General features: G+C 43.8%; 1 protein-coding gene across 1 annotated transcript in view; it reads left to right on the plus strand.

The window, feature by feature from the left end:
- The first annotated feature begins 333 nt into the window (after positions 1–333).
- LOC124721783 (extensin) overlaps positions 334–17,026 on the plus strand; it is a 260,132-nt gene continuing 243,439 nt past the window's right edge. Inside the window, exon 1 of the mRNA XM_047246898.1 lies at positions 334–423. Coding sequence (XP_047102854.1) covers positions 400–423 — 24 coding nt within the window. The 5' untranslated portion in view covers positions 334–399. The remainder of the gene's footprint in view (positions 424–17,026) is intronic.

Here is a 17,026-nt window from a genome sequence, read left to right on the forward strand (position 1 = left end):
TCCCCTGCGGCACACCCGAAATCACTATTACTTCGGGAGTCTTCTCTCCATTGAGAATGACATGCTGCGTTCTGTTATGGATACGAAACTACAATAAAACGACTGAGTGCAGACAGGGTTTGTCAAGGTGCGGGTGTGTGGCGCGAGTTGAACAACATCCCGAAGAAAGACTTTTCTGACAGTTTCACATGGTTCTATGAACCCTCTGCGTGTTGTACTCAAGTGGGGGAGACTATACGGGACACGTGATCTTTTGGATTAACGTGCCGTGAAAGCACACGCTTCCCTGGCGGTGCGCCCCCCGCTCCACGCTGGAGTGTGGAGTGGGGATAGCTAGCTAGCTACTTTCCCGCAACCGGTATAAGAGACGCACACACCTCGCAAGCCGCTATTGTCGCCATGAAGTCCTGCCTGCTGCTGTTGGTGAGTACCTCTCCGCTGTGCGTTTACCCGCAATATAATAGTCGCACACCCTACAGTGTCCCAAATCAAAGTGCGAGTGATTGCAGGCTAGAGTGCTTGTGCTACAAAACATGAGCTGCCTGCTCAAAAAGTGGCGTCGAGAACTGACGTGTTGTGGGAAGACGGATTACATTTTACTGAGATTAAACTTCTGTCGAACAAATGTTATTTTTGCAATTTATTATACCGGCGTCGAAAGTGAAAGACTTACCGTCACATTTCAGTCCACAGCTTATAAAGTTTCTTCTCTATTTTGTTGTTGACAATGGGATGTGTATTCAAACTGGCAGATTCGCGTCCCTGCTGCAAACTTTCGTGCAGTTGAGGTGCCTTCCGGTAACTGAGGATACCAGATACATGGCATTGACCCTCGGAGGTAAATCACTTATGGAAAAGAGAAAAAGGTTTTGTCTTAAAATTAAGCCAGCAGGAACTCCTTGCGAAGTTGTGCTCCACTGAGACGCGTAACTTATATTATTCGATATTACGATTACTCTTTGATTCTTACATGACAGATAACGCCTGAGTCACTGCAGTGTATTATGTCTGTCTAGTTAATAAAGCATCGTGGAGTGATAACGAACTGCAACTTTTTTTACGTTACACGCCTCGGAATTTCGCTACTTGATTACTTTCATACAGAGATGATTTGACGGTAAAAAGCGGAAGAGTGCCATAGATTAGGCATATTTAATTTATCACAGATAGTGGTGCACTATTCTAATATTGGAATTTCGTTAACAACAATCATCTACAATCCTTAAACATACTGATAACATCTTTTCGTAAAAAAGGAAAAAAATGCCGAGGTTTATGGTTAAGAATCACACTTCAATTACACTGTGAGTTGAATGCGTGTCTATGTTAGATGGTAGCAACTAGATTCTGAAAAAACATTTGTGACAGTGTACATCCGAAAAAAATAGTCGTTATCTAACACTACGTAATGCCGTGACATTTCACACAAAACTTTCTCCTCTGGTGTTGTAATACGACATGGCTATGACATCTGCTTTCAGCAAACATACAACACTGTAGAACCCAACGTAAACCACCTAGTCTTGGCACGTTGGTTTTAAGCACCGAATACACGTTCTTGATTGGAAGTAACCTACTTTAGTACAACAATACAGAAAATTCGCATACTGTCATATATTCCTGTACTTTGCTGTGAGCGAGAAACTCAACAAACGAGTTACGTCCTTGCGACAATTACTAGTTAATGCACACGTTTATCATTAAATGTCAATCACTGACGGCCTAGATTGTAACGAATTGCGACAGTCGTCCGCAGCAAATAACAGTTATTCAGCACGTTTCTCTGAATACGAGAATTGTTTTCTCTCTATCTTAATATTCAAACTGCTTGCCTTGTTCACTTTAAAGCTCAGCTCATGCTGTCAAACAAGTGTCGTGTTAAATTCGCTGCATGATTTTCTTATAATCGGAGAGAAAACTACTTCGTTAAATAAGACAGTTACTAACATTTTGGCGCACACAGAGGAATTCTTCGACCACATTCACTACCATAAAAACATTGGAGTAGGTTAAAAAACTGACTTGAAAGTTCTACTGTGTGAGGTCGGAATGAGAGACGAAACACGACCTTTGAAAATAACTGTTCACTTGCTGCTGCAATTATGTTCTTTTAAAAATTCAAATCCTCCGGCAAAAAATTTCACGATTTTCTTAAATGCGATCCTAGATCATTGACTTCAGTGCACTGACTAGCAAAGAAATTATGGTTACAAGCATTGCGAAAACGTGAGGGAAACAGGGAGAAGCAAGTTTCTGAGCAAGTCCATAGAATAAAAGAGAGAACTAGTGAATTTTATGAATCATTGTTGTCAGCACTTTCAGAAGATACGGAAAGGAATCAATGTACTTCAGAAATAGAGGCATGAGGAAATCCCATAGATCAAGCAATAAGAGGGGAGCAGATGTTTCGCACGGTTCTTAACCAACATAAATTCATTCAAATTTGGTGAATATTTGTCACAAGTCCGTTCCTACATTTTCAGCGATTAAGGAATTGGCATCCTAATTCAAACGACGTTGATGATACACCTGAACGACTCCATAAAAGTGGAACCACCGAGAAATTGCAAATTATGGTATTGAACGATCCGTGTTTAAAAATCAGTTGTAATAATTACTTTGGGGATACAATCCCACGCCGTCGTAAATGTCCGAGGACATATCTGCAATAACTGTTACTTTGCATTTAAAAGTTAAAGGATAGCGTCAGTTTTACGATTTCCGTCTATTTGGTTTGCTTGTGATCGATATTAATAATATTTACTATTTGAAGTCTCTATTATTATTTATTCGGAATTGAGTGCCACTGTGTTGGATGGAATGCACTTTATCCTACAGAGGGTAAATCCATGTTTCATATCTCCAGAAACTAAAAGTGGCAACATGCTCTTCTTCCTCCTTTATCACTCAATTACACGTACATTCTATTTCCTTCGTGCCAGCAGCAAGTACAAATTGAAACGTTTATTGTATTGAGAAGTGTATTATGATACCATGTTATTGTAAATTAACGTAAATTTGATAAATAAACTACTCTTATATATTTGACCGCATGCAAAAGTGACGCCAAAAGGAAACGACTACTTTTAACTTCCTAATGCACTGGAAATAACCCTTCAAAAATTCTCTAAATCGTTTCCGGTAATTACGATTTAAAAGTGTTTGTTACTGATTGTATAATAGTCTGAGTTGTATTCATGGTCGAGCCCCACTTTCTTAGTCAATGGAATGTAAATTACGAAGCACCACTTCAGCGGACGAAAATTCAGGTCAAGTGCAGGACTACCGTCTGGAATCCGGAGTACAGAAAGGGTGAAAGTGGTTTACAGACCTGCAATATCCGTGGCTACGGATAAAAGACTTTTTAGATGCAGATGCAGGTAATGGACTAGCGGATGGAATGCCGATGCGGAGAGTACTTTTCTTATTCGCGAAAACCATAGGCTTATAGGTGGAAGACGATAGCAGAGAGACGTTGTGCAACACGGACAACTTTAGCGTTAGAAGTGCGACTTCTTCTGTTGCAAGAAGAGTCAAGAAACACGGTACCTGGTTCTAGATGAAATCTCGTGAAATGACCAGTTACAGCTCATCAGGAGAGAAAAATCGGAGTACCCTCTGCCATACACCGCAAGGTGGTTTGGAGTATACATGTAAATGTAGGTTAGCCGTTTTCAAATTTTCATTCAATAAATAATAGATAGAAAACTGAAAATGCAAGTAAAAGCAAAGTTTTCACATGGAATATTCTAAGAACCAAGCATAAATGAAAAAACTTCTAAAATTTTTACTAAAATTCGAGAAACACATATTGTGTCGCAAATTGTATGCCGTAACTGTACTCTTTAAGAGTAACGTGGTGGGATTTCGAGAGAATTAGCAAGGTTCTGTGACTTGGCAGGGGACATCTCTTACTCGTGGAAAAGATGTGGGTTCAAGTACTTTATATCTAAGACTGAAAAATTCGCGAGAATACGGTAGGTAAACGATATTCTGACGAAAGCAGAGTTCAGAGGTGAGCTTGTGGGCAAACATATTTCAGCCTTAGTCTCGCCAAGTGACTGCAGTGAGAAAATTGGGAGCTAATATGAAGATATTTATCAAGAGACATTCAGCAGCAGAAGTTCCATCTTTTTTTTTTCCTCGATAAATAAAGAGACAACATTCATCCGTCAGTTTTGTGAGCATATAAATGGATGGACTGACATGATAATATGCAGTCTCTTTAGTAGTCCTGTAGTATATTCTGTGTTCTGCCAATGAAACGCAGTCTTTGGTTCGCCTTCCCCACATTTTACATGTGTTACACTATGTGATCAAAAGTATCCGGACACCTCCAAAAACATACGTTTTTCTTATTATATGCGTAGTGCTGCCACCTACTGTCAGATACTCCATATCAGCGATCTCAGTAGTCATTAGACATCATGAGACAACAGAATGGGGCGCTCTGCGAAACTCACGGACTTCGGACGTGGTCAGGTGATTGGGTGTCACTTGTGTCATACTCCTGTACGTGAGATTTCCACACTCCTAAACATCCCTATGTCCACTGTTACCAATGTCATAGTGAAGTGGAAATGTGAAGGGACAGGTGTAGCACAAAAGCGTACAGGCCGACCTCGTCTGTTGACTGACAGATACCGTCGTAACATATAATAAGCAGACATCTATCCACACCATCACACAGGAAATAAAAACTGCATCGGGATCCAGTGCAAGTACTATGACAGTTAGTTGGGAGGTGAGAAGACTTGGATTTCATGGTCGAGCGGCAGCTCATAAGCCACACATCACGTCGGTAAATGCCAAACAGCGCCTCGCTTGGTGTAAGGAGCGTAAACATTGGACGATTGAACAGTGGAAAAACGTTGTGTGGAGCGACGAATCACGGTACAGAATGTGGCGATCCTATGGCAGGGTGTGGGTATGACAAATTCCCGATGAACGTCATCTGCCAGCGTGTGTAGCGCCAACAGTAAAATTCGGAGGCGGTAGTGTTATGGTGTAGTCGTGTTTTCCATGGACGTGGCCTGCAACCCTCGTTGTTTTGCGTGGCATTGTTACAGCACAGGCCTACATTGGTGTTTTAAGCACCTTCTTGCTTCCCACTATTGAACAGCAATTCGGGGATGGCAAGTACATCTTTCAACACGATCGATTACTTGTTCATAACGCACGGCCTGTGGTGGAGTGGTTACACGACAATAACATCCCTGTAATGGACTGGCTTGCACAGAGTCCTGACCTGAATACTATATAACATCTTTGGGGTGTTTTGGAGCGCCGACTTGGTGACAGGCCTCACCGACCGACATCGAAACCTGTCCTCAGTGCGGTACTTCGTGAAGAGTGGGCTGCCATTCCCCAAGAAACCTTCCAGCACCTGATTGAACGCATGCCTGCGAGAGTGGAAGCTCTCATCAAGGCTAAGGGTAGGCCAATACCAAATTGAATCCCAGAACTACCGACTTAGGGCGCCACGAACTTGTAAGTCATTTTCAGCCAGGTGTCCGGATACTTTTGATCACATAGTGTATTTCCAATATAATTTGTTCGTAATTGTAATTCCTACGCACATAGCAGAATTTACAGCCCTTAGATTTGATTGATCTATGGTGTATCCGAAGTTCAACGAATACCTTCTCGCAATCATGTGGATTACCTCACACTCTTCATTATTTAGGGTCAACTGATAATTTTCGCACCATACATAATATTTTTTAAATCGTTTTGCAATTTGTTTTGATCTTCTGGTGACTTTATTAGACGATAAACGACATCATCACCTCCAAATAACCTAAGATGGTTGCTCAGATTGTCTCCGAAATCGGTTCTACAAATAAGGTACACCAGAGGGCCTATAACACTACCTTAGGGGACGCCAGAAATGAATTCTGTTTTACTCGACGACTTTCCGTCAGTTACTACGAACTGTGACCTTTCAGACAGGATATCATGAATCCAGTTGCATAACTGAGACGATATTTCATAACTGTGCAAATTGATTACAAGCCGCTTGTGAGGTATGGTGTCAAAAGCCTTCTGGAAATGTAGAATTATGAAATCAATTTGAAATACCTTGTCGACGGCATTCGCCACTTCGTGTGAGTAAAGAGCTAATTATATTTCACAAGAACGATGTTTTCTAAATCCGTGTTGACTATGTGTCAATAGACCATTCCATTCGAGGTAATTCATAATGGTCGAACACAACATATGTTACAAAATCCTGATACGTATCGACGTTAATGTTATGGGTTTGTAATTTAGTGGCTTACTGCTATTGCCTTTCTTGAATATTGGTGTAACCTGCGCAACTTTCCAGTCTCTGGGTATGGACCTTTCGTCGCGCGAGCGGTTGTATGTGATTGTTAAGTATGGAGCTATTGCAACAGCATATTGTGACAGAAACCTAACTGGTATACAGACTGGACCGGAATACGTGTTTTATTAAGTGAGTTAAGTTGCTTCACTACTCCGAGGATGTCTGCTTCAAAGTTACTCATGTCGGCGACTGTTCTTTATTCGAATTCAGGAATATTTACTTCGTCATCTTTGTTGCAGGAATTTCGGAAGACCGTGTTTAGTAATTCTGCTTTAGCAGTACTGTCATCGACAGAATGTCCATTGCTATCGCGCAGAGAAGGCACTGACTGCGTCTTACTGCTAGCTTATTTTACATACGACCAGAATACCTCTGGATTTTCTGCCAGGTTTTGAGACAAAGTTTAGTTGTGGAAACTATTACAAGCATCTCACTCACACTGAAGTCCGCGCTAAATTTCGAGCAATGTAGAGGTTCTGCTTTCGTTTAAATTGGGCATGCTTTTTTCGTTGTTTCTGCAACAGTGTTCTGATCTGTTTCGTGTACTGTGGGGGATCAGCTCCGTCGTTCGTTAATTTTTTTTATATAAATCAGTCAATTGCTGTCGATGCTATTGCTTTGAATTCAAGCCACATCTGATCTACACTTACACTGTTAATCTGGAAGAAGTGAAGAGTGTCTCTAAGGAAGGCGTCATGCGAATTTTTATCTGCTTTTTTGAATTAATATTTTTTTCATTTTCGAGGGATTTGGGAGTTACGGTATTCAGCCTCGCTACGGCAACTCTGTGTTTGATGCTCGTTATTAGCTCAGGATTATGTGTTGCTAAGAGGTCAAATAATTTTCAGAGAATGGGTTTGGCACAATTTCGGATGATATTTTATGCGTACCTCCGGATTTAAACACGAATTTTCGCCAACACATGATGGGTAAATTGAAGTCACCACCAGCTGTAATTGTATGAGTCGGTTACGTGTTTCAAACTAGACCCAACTTTTCTTTAAACCTTTCAGCAATTGTATCATCTGAGTTGGGCGGTCGGTAAAAGGATCCAATTATTATTTTATTCTGGTTGACAAGCCTGACCTTTATCCATACTAATTCACAGAAACTACCTATTTCAATTTCGCTTCATGATAAACAACTTCTAACAGCAACAAACAAGCCACCGCCAACTGTATTTTGGAGCACCGTTAGATCCTTCGCAAAAATTTGGGCTGAACTTACCCCAGCTTTCAGTGCCTATAACGGTTTGAGCATCAGTGCTTTCCATTAGCGCTTGGAGCTCTGGTACTTTCCAACACAGTTACGACAATTTAAAACAGATATAGCGATGGTTCCTGGGTCTACGTTATTCCTGTGTTCAACCTGCACGCTTTGAGACTGGAGCGCTTTTTGTGTTTCCCTTAGACTCTCTAACGTAAAGAAACTCCCAATCCATGCCACACATCCCCTGCTACTCGTGTAGCAGTCTCTTGCGTGTAGTGGACTCCTGAAATATTTAGCCGTACCCGAAAACCAGCCACCCTATGGCACTAGTCGACGATCTGCAGCCTACACGGTCGCAGAACCGTCTGTCCCTCTGATTTAGATCCTCCACTCAGGTCTGTACCAGAGGTACGCAGTCGGTCCTGTCCACTATACTGCAAGTGGTGAGCTCTGCTTCCATCTCGCAAGTAAGACTGGCAGCCTTTACCACTTCTGACACCTTCTCGAAACCAGAGAGAATGTCTTCTGATCCAAAGTGACACAGACCATTGATACCGACGTGAGCCACCACCTGCAGTTGGTTGCACTCTGTGCTTTTCATGTCATCCGGAACGACCTGTTCCACGTCTGGAATGACTGCACTCAATATGTACATGTAGTGCACTCTGGCTTTCTTCCCTTCCTTGGCAGCCATGTCCCTAAGGGCCCCCATAACGCGCCTAACATTGGAGGTTCCAACTAAAAATGATCTCATAATCTGTGACTGCCCGTATCGTGAATGCTGAGAGGTTTCCTCTGAGACAGGACAGTTGGCTGAGGTACAGTGTCAGGCGCCATAGACAACACCTGGAACCTGTTTGTGAGATTAACGGAAAAGGCCTTACTTTCAGCTCCCCAGGGTACTCTTTCGCAGCCATTACCAATAAATACCTGACAGTGTTCAAAGACCACAGCCCCTTAACACATTTCCTTCACTCTTGGCCAAGGGAGTATTTGGTCAATTTGGCGCTCCTAAAAGCGTTAGGATTTCCCTCTCCACTGTGCTCCAGCTGCGTCATATGTTTTGGGCAGAGAGGGGCGGTGAAAACTTGCGGCTGTCTGTCTCTCACCCACATCTTGCAACGCTGGGCTATGATCCGCATAGGGGCGTTCTTTCTGCTTGTGTTTCTCTTTTAGAACAAATTCTAGGAATATTTCCGCTTGTTAACGCAATATATATTGTCAACTTTATGTCACCCATAGTGAACGCTACAATGGTTATAAAGCCTCAGCATAGCTACACTAACACGAAAGCAAACGCGAAATATTCAGCGCGCGTCCAAAAGTGCCCACTTCAGAGAGCACTAGGTACTCTGTAGAGATTATTATTTTGTAGTATTCTGCGTAGTGGCAGGCCTATGTTTGGAGAATTTCTGGCACCTTTGTTCCCGGTCTTCAGCTTCTTTCCTTAGTCTGGTGTATCTCCTTCTACCTTTAATGTTATCCCGATGTTTGATTCTCCTACTTCCTCGTCCTGAAGTTCCTTTGATATTCCCTTCGATGACGGCGTGTAACAGCCCCACGTGTCTAAGTACGTGTTCGTTCCAGTTAGGCTTTCTCTGAAGAATTGTGTTCAGAATAGTTTTCTTCTCTCCTTCACTTCTCAGTACATAGTCGTCTGTCACCCGACCTGCCCACTTGCCCTCCTCTATTCTTCACCAGCACCACATTTCAAAGCTTTACAGGTGTTTGTTCTCCATTTTCCTCATGGTCCATGTCTCTGCTCCGTACAGTGCAATGCTCCGGATTTAGAACTTCACCAGTTTCTTCCTTAAGTCCAAGGTCAACTTGCTGGTCAGCAGAGTCCTCTTCTTGTAGAATGCAGCTTTGGCCATGGCGATTCTTGCTCGAATTTCATTTGTACAGGGGGCATCCCTTGTCAGCAAGCTTCCCAAGAACTTGAACTGCATCACATTCTACAGCTCTCGATTGTCGACAGTTATCCTCAAAGGTTTCTCCCGTTTTGATATCCGCATCACTTCTGATTTCTCGATGTTGATTCCCATGACGTATTTCCTTCCAGTTTCCACCTACTGGCTTGTCACATGTTGCAATTGTGTTGATTTTTGGCGACCGCTACCACGTCATTTTTATACTTGATGGTGCTGAGAAGTCATCCTCCTATCCTGAAGTTTCCGCATTTTTTCAAAGATTCTCTCGCCAGCCATTTTCCATATAGGATGAAGAGACTCGGATGTAGACAACATTCTTGTCTGACTTGTCTTCCTATTTCCAAGCTATTTGTTTCACCGTAGTTCAGTCGCACCTTTACTCTTTGTTCAAGATACAAGTTCAGAATTAGTCTCCAGTCTCTCCAGTTGATTCCTACCTCGTTAAGGATGTTCATCAATTTTGTTCAATTGACTCTGTCAAGGGTCTTCTGCTAGTCTATAAAACAAGCGCAAACTTTTGGGTTAACAGCCAAAACTCTCTCCGACAAAATCGACATCATGCCAATTTCGTTTCTGGATCTTTTTCCTTTCGTAATTCTAAACTGGTCCTCTCCATTACTTCTTCAATTTGTTCTTCCAGCCGTCTGTTGAGTATTCTTGCAAAGATCTTCGAGACCTGGAATATCAGACAAATTTTTCTGTAATCACTACACTTCTGTAGGGATAACCGATATTTGACGAAGCTATTAAAATAACACTTTTTACCGAGTGGAACCTGTTAAGCAAATAACACGTCACCCGCATGACGTTTCAGGAATTTTAAACAAACGAATGAAAGTTTGCCTGGCGCTGTAATACACAGCATCACAGTTCCGTCTCGCAACTTCTTACGCACAGATAGCTTCGTGCAGTCACGGTGTTACTCGCTGCTAGAACATATTCGTTCCTTCGGTGAAAGTTACAGGGTGCAAGCAGTGCCACCGTTACAACACTTTTACAGCTTCGAATGTGTTCGCGCACCGTGTAACTGCCATACACAACAGAAAAATCAGATACAGGAATTTTACGCTCAGTTTTGTCTGTAGTTGACAACAATGAATAAATCTAGTTATTTTTGGAGATATTTATCTCTAAGAGATTAAAGTAACGAAAGCTGTCTAGATTTCGAATTTAAGCACCATCAGTGCCTCATTAAATTTTTTTTTTTTTCAAAAGCAGGCTAAATAGTAAACGGTCGTCGTACTTGCTTAAGCACAATAGATATCAAGCTTACGTTTTTAAATATGAAATGTTATTTGTTGAAGGATACGTTTACACACGTTTTCGAATCTTCAATAAATGTTACATAATTCACAATTTAGAATGATGTTCTTAACCACGTAAAACACTTGAAGAACATTGTTACAATAATGCGAACAGTTCTGTTGGTTTCGGCGTACTTCATGGCTGTGTGGAACCTTTTAAATGATTACTAGGTCTCTAGAACCAGGTGCTAGAACACGGTTGCAACATGAACGTCGTAACATATTACTGTTTAGCCATTCCCCGCTAGTAATGAGGCGGGTGCGTAATGCTATCTGTGCAGAGGGACGGTATCGCAATTGTGCTCTCTGTATTTCACGCCACATGCTCCAGGCCTTGCTGCCCCTGGTAACTGTCTGACCCCCACTGTTGTTGTCTTATAAAAATTTACATTCTCGGGAAACTTTCGCTGTCGTTTCTTAACGCAATACATTATGTGTTTGCTTTATACTACCCATAATGAACACTAAATTGCCCAAGTCCCATTACATAACCAAAATTAACACGAAAATCTATGCATGTTATGTTATGTTAACCGGGGACCTAGAAATGACGGAGAGACTCCGTCCCCGCCGCAGCCGCAGTGGTCCACAACCCGACGACGACCACCGCAGTCCACTTAACCCCTCCGCCGCCCCACACCGAACCCCGCCCGCATCTCGTGGTCGTGCGGTAGCGTTCTCGCTTCCCACGCCCGGGTTCCCGGGTTCGATTCCCGGCGGGGTCAGGGATTTTCTCTGCCTCGTGATGGCTGGGTGTTGTGTGATGTCCTTAGGTTAGTTAGGTTTAAGTAGTTCTAAGTTCTAGGGGACTGATGACCATAGATGTTAAGTCCCATAGTGCTCAGAGCCATTTCACTCACACCGAACCCAGGGTTATTGTGCGGTTCGGCTCACAGTGGACACCCCAGGGAACGTCTCACACTAGAAGAGTGTAACCCCTATGTTTGCGTGGTAGAGTAATGGTGGCGTACGCGTACGTGGAGAACTTGTTTGCGCAGCAATCGCCGACATAATGTAGCTGAGGCGGAATAAGGGGAACCAGCCCGCGGTTGCCGAGGCAGATGGAATACCGCCTAAAAACCATCAATAGACTGGCCGGCTCACCGGACCTCGACACAAATCCGCCTGGCGGATTCGTGCCGGGGACCAGGCGCTCTTTCCTGCCCGAAAAGCCGTGGGTTAGACCGCACGGCCAACCAGGCGGGCTAAAAATCTATGCATACCCGAAGCATATGATAACATAGTAGTGGCAGAATGACTGTATTGGCTGGAGCGTCACGTGCTACACTGTGCCTTGTTAGGTGCAGACTCTTATACAATGAGGAGTCTAGACGTTGTGGTCACTGGCCAGCGCGAGACAGAATGCCGCCAGGTGGCGTGATGCGCTAAGGGCAGTATGTAAGACCAATGTGGAATCACGATACAGGCAGGCAGCGTCTAATGAAAGTCACTGAAAGACGGTGAACCACGAACTGGCGTCAAGGGGTTCGACGTGGAGGTCAGAGACTTGATTACTGTATATATATGAAGATGGTATCTTTTCTTTCGGACATGTCCGAAAGAACAGATACCATCTTCGTACATACAGGGTGTTTCAAAAATGACCGGTATATTTGAAACGGCAATAAAATCTAAACGAGCAGCGATAGAAATACACCGTTTGTTGCAATATGCTTGGGACAACAGTACATTTTCAGGCAGACAAACTTTCGAAATTACAGTAGTTACAATTTTCAACAACAGATGGCGCTGCGGTCTGGGAAACTCTATAGTACGATATTTTCCACATATCCACCATGCGTAGCAATAATATGGCGTAGTCTCTGAATGAAATTACCCGAAACCTTTGACAACGTGTCTGGCGGAATGGCTTCACATGCAGATGAGATGTACTGCTTCAGCTGTTCAATTGTTTCTGGATTCTGGCGGTACACCTGGTCTTTCAAGTGTCCCCACAGAAAGAAGTCACAGGGGTTCATGTCTGGCGAATAGGGAGGCCAATCCACGCCGCCTCCTGTATGTTTCGGATAGCCCAAAGCAATCACACGATCATCGAAATATTCATTCAGGAAATTAAAGACGTCGGCCGTGCGATGTGGCCGGGCACCATCTTGCATAAACCACGAGGTGTTCGCAGTGTCGTCTAAGGCAGTTTGTACCGCCACAAATTCACGAAGAATGTCCAGATAGCGTGATGCAGTAATCGTTTCGGATCTGAAAAATTGGCCAATGATTCCTTTGGAAGAAATGGCGGCCCAGACCAGTACTTTTTGAGGATGCAGGGACGATGGGACTGCAACATGGGGCTTTTCGGTTCCCCATATGCGCCAGTTCTGTTTATTGACGAAGGCGTCCAGGTAAAAATAAGCTTCGTCAGTAAATCAAATGCTGCCCACATGCATATCGCCGTCACCAATCCTGTGCACTATATCGTTAGCGAATGTCTCTCGTGCAGCAATGGTAGCGGCGCTGAGGGTTGCCGCGTTTGAATTTTGTATGGATAGAGGTGTAAACTCTGGCGCATGAGATGATACGTGGACGTTGGCGTCATTTGGACTGTAGCTGCAACACGGCGAACGGAAACCCGAGGCCGCTGTTGGATCACCTGCTGCACTAGCTGCGCGTTGCCCTCTGTGGTTGCCGTACGCGGTCGCCCTACCTTTCCAGCACGTTCATCCGTCACGTTCCCAGTCCGTTGAAATTTTTCAAACAGATCCTTTATTGTATCGCTTTTCGGTCCTTTGGTAACATTAAACCTCCGTTGAAAACTTCGTCTTGTTGCAACAACACTGTGTTCTAGGCGGTGGAATTCCAACACCAGAAAAATCCTCTGTTCTAAGGAATAAACCATGTTGTCTACAGCACACTTGCACGTTGTGAACAGCACACGCTTACAGCAGAAAGACGACGTACAGAATGGCGCACCCACAGACTGCGTTGTCTTCTATATCTTTCACATCACTTGCAGCGCCATCTGTTGTTGAAAATTGTAACTACTGTAATTTCGAAAGTTTGTCCGCCTGAAAATGTACTGTTGTCCCAAGCATATTGCAACAAACGGTGTATTTCTATCGCTGCTCGTTTAGTTTTTATTGACGTTTCAAATATACCGGTCATTTTTGAAACACCCTGTATGTAGTTAAGGCTCACCGGCCATTTGACCATCTTCTTCTGTGCGGATGCATAAACAGTGCCCGAACCCTTACGGGAATCGGCGTTAAAGCCGCGAGTAATGAGTATGATGGACCCCTGTCCATCATACTCATTACTCGCGGCAATAAGTTGCGAATGTGGGTCTCACTGGAGGCGTGCCAGAGTTAAGTCCCTGCAGTCACACTATCCTCTGTGTCCTCGGTTGCACAGATGTATAGAGCGTCTGCCATGTAAGCAGGAGGTCCCGGGTTCGAGTCCCGGTCGGGGCACACATTTTCAACTGTCCCCGTTGACTTATATCAACGCCTGTATGCAGCTAAGGGTATTCATTTCATTGTAACTTGGTTGCTGTGTGAAGTCGGATAGGCGGCGTTCTGCGGTAGATCTGACAACAGTTTAGATGTAGAAGTGTCTCGTATCTCTTCATTCGGCACACATTGAAGAACGTGGCTTCCGCAGCCGACGACCACTCCGTGTTCTCATACTGACGCAACGACGTCGTCAGTTACGATTCCAGTGTGCACGAGATCATCGATATTGGACCACGAACCAATGGAAACGTGTCACCTGCTTGTATGACTCGCATTTCACGTTACACATGGTTAATGATCGCGTCGGTATACGCCCAGGTCAAGGTGAAGGGCTGCTCGAAACGTGAAACAGTCCGTGGACACAGGGCAGTGAGGTAGTATTACACAGTAGGGTACAGTCATTTGAGCTTCCGGGGGACATATGGTAGTAACCGAGGGCAGACTGACAGCTGTGGATTACGCGGACATTAAAGCAGACCACCTGAATCTCTTCATGCTCGACACCTTCCTCGATTGCGATAGCGTCTTCCAACAGGATAATTTCGCAAAGTTTGAATCGCACTACAGTGGTTTTGAGGAGAGTAATCTTGATCTCACGTTGATGTCTCGGCCACGAAATTCACATAATCTGAATCCTCTAGATCATGTTTGTAACGCTATCTGGTACAAGCTTAGTGCCCACTAATCACCAATTTAGAACTTAAAATAACGAGTACCGCGTGGGCTGCGCGAAGCCATCAGATGCCACATACCTCCGGCAACCTACTAAGGACGTGACGAATCCGTATCACGCAGAATCACTGCTGCACCCCGTTCCAAAGCAGAACCGACGCGTTTTTCATACAGCTGTAAGTACCGTTATTCCACTGCGGTTTCGTGACTTGCATGTTCAGTACGAAGTCCGCTGGTGAGGCAACGAAGCGGCCAGATAAGGTGGTCGCAGGAAGGCAGGCGAGTCGTCTCAAGATCTTGAACCTGACTGCACGAAACCGGTTCACTCGTGCTTCTCGGCCGCAGAGCAGGTTACAAAGTGAACCACTTGCAGCTGCTCGGCCCGTAATCACTCACAGCATTTTCGCTGTTCGTTGCAGTTCTCGTACTTAACGCACCAAGACTGCACTTTGTAGCAATTCCTGTAAGGTTGGCGCCGCGACACATCTGTATACGCTGAGTCCATAATTGGTCTCCTCCGTGAATTTCGATACAGAAATTGCGAGGGGAAATCCTAACATTCTGCACACGGTGGTTTGCTGATTACTTGAAGATACATTTTCTTGCCTCATGTCTTCTAAATTTTTCCCGTTGTCCTACTGAAATTCATCTGCAAATGGGGCAGCTTCTAACATAGCTACTTTCAATGTAAAAGTACGTACGGTCTTGGGAATCGCTACTATTGTTACTAAAGAGTATTCACAGATTTTTATTTAAGAGAACGCGTAACACACTAGTTACTTGATCATTATTGTTAAATAATGAGAATATTTATATCTGCCAATGTGGTACAATTAACGCCAAGTAGGAGCGTGCAAAATCTTTAAATCTGTATTATGTTGTCGTTGCCTGATCACAGTATAGAGAGCATCCATCACATATGTCATAGCTGATATTGTTATGTATGAGGCGGAACTATGGGCCTCATGGAAAAAGGGTGACCGACTGAGCCACGCAATTTGACTCTTAGTCTGGTCACAAAGGGGGGCCATTAATTGCACGTGTTGATTACGTAGGCTGACGTGAGATCAATGAACTATACTTGACGGGAGGTACCTGGAACATCTTAGGCGATAAGAAGTTAGTAGACAGGAATACAATTAAACACTTAGCTTTAATTCAGCATCAGCGATGAACGTCGATCTTGACTTTGTACAATAATATTTACAAGTGCAGTTATAGACTGAACTGCGAATACTGCTTTACAATTCTCACTGCTTCACACATATAGATCAATTGGCAGTGCATAAACTGTATGTGGCACCTGGCTAGGTCGTATCTACTGAGTTAACTGAAGGCTATGCTAACTAGCGTCTCTGCAATTGAGATCTCTGAAGCTATAACCAGTGAATCATCCCTATTAAAGTCGGCTGTAGAACTGGGCAGTGCGCTAGTTTGTCTCTTAAGACCAGCCGAGTGGCGGCGCTCGGTCTGCTGGCGTCGACAGTGGCGACTCGCGGGTCCGATGCGTACTGACGGACCGCGGCCGATTTGAAGCCTACAACCTAGCCAGTATGGTGCCTTGCGGTGACACCACAGATGTCACTTTATTTTCTTTACTGAAAGTCACTTCGTGTTGCATGAGTTCTACCACTTTGTCAGTAACCCGTGTAAGGTCCGGTTCGTCAAAGATCGGGCATCCCGCCATATTTCGTAAAGTTAATTCTATTCCCTTTGTCTTCTTCAATTACAGTTATGAAACGACAGTATGACTAAGCCTTCCAGTAAGGCCAATTTGGCTTTTTAATAAGTTATTTGTTAATCATTAACATTTGCAGCTATGCATATTACCGCCAATTTTGTACGATATGTCTTAGCTCGAGGACAAAGTCTCCAACTGAGTGAAAATTTCCCACGCTCCAGGTCCAAATGTGTTGATCATTTGTTACAGTGCATTGGCTAAGCTGCCTATTCTGTTATAGCGCTGATAGTAACTCCATGTTGAAATAAAATTAATACCTCCAACGTGGCATAAACGCCACAACTTATCAGTTTCTTAAATAAGTGAAGGAGAATAATGGAATGATTCGTTAAACGACATCACGACCTACTTCGTTCTCCATGTGTGCCCAGTCCTGC

This window comes from Schistocerca piceifrons, chromosome X (genome assembly GCF_021461385.2).
Source record: "Schistocerca piceifrons isolate TAMUIC-IGC-003096 chromosome X, iqSchPice1.1, whole genome shotgun sequence".
In the NCBI taxonomy this organism is placed as follows: Eukaryota; Metazoa; Arthropoda; class Insecta; order Orthoptera; family Acrididae; genus Schistocerca; species Schistocerca piceifrons.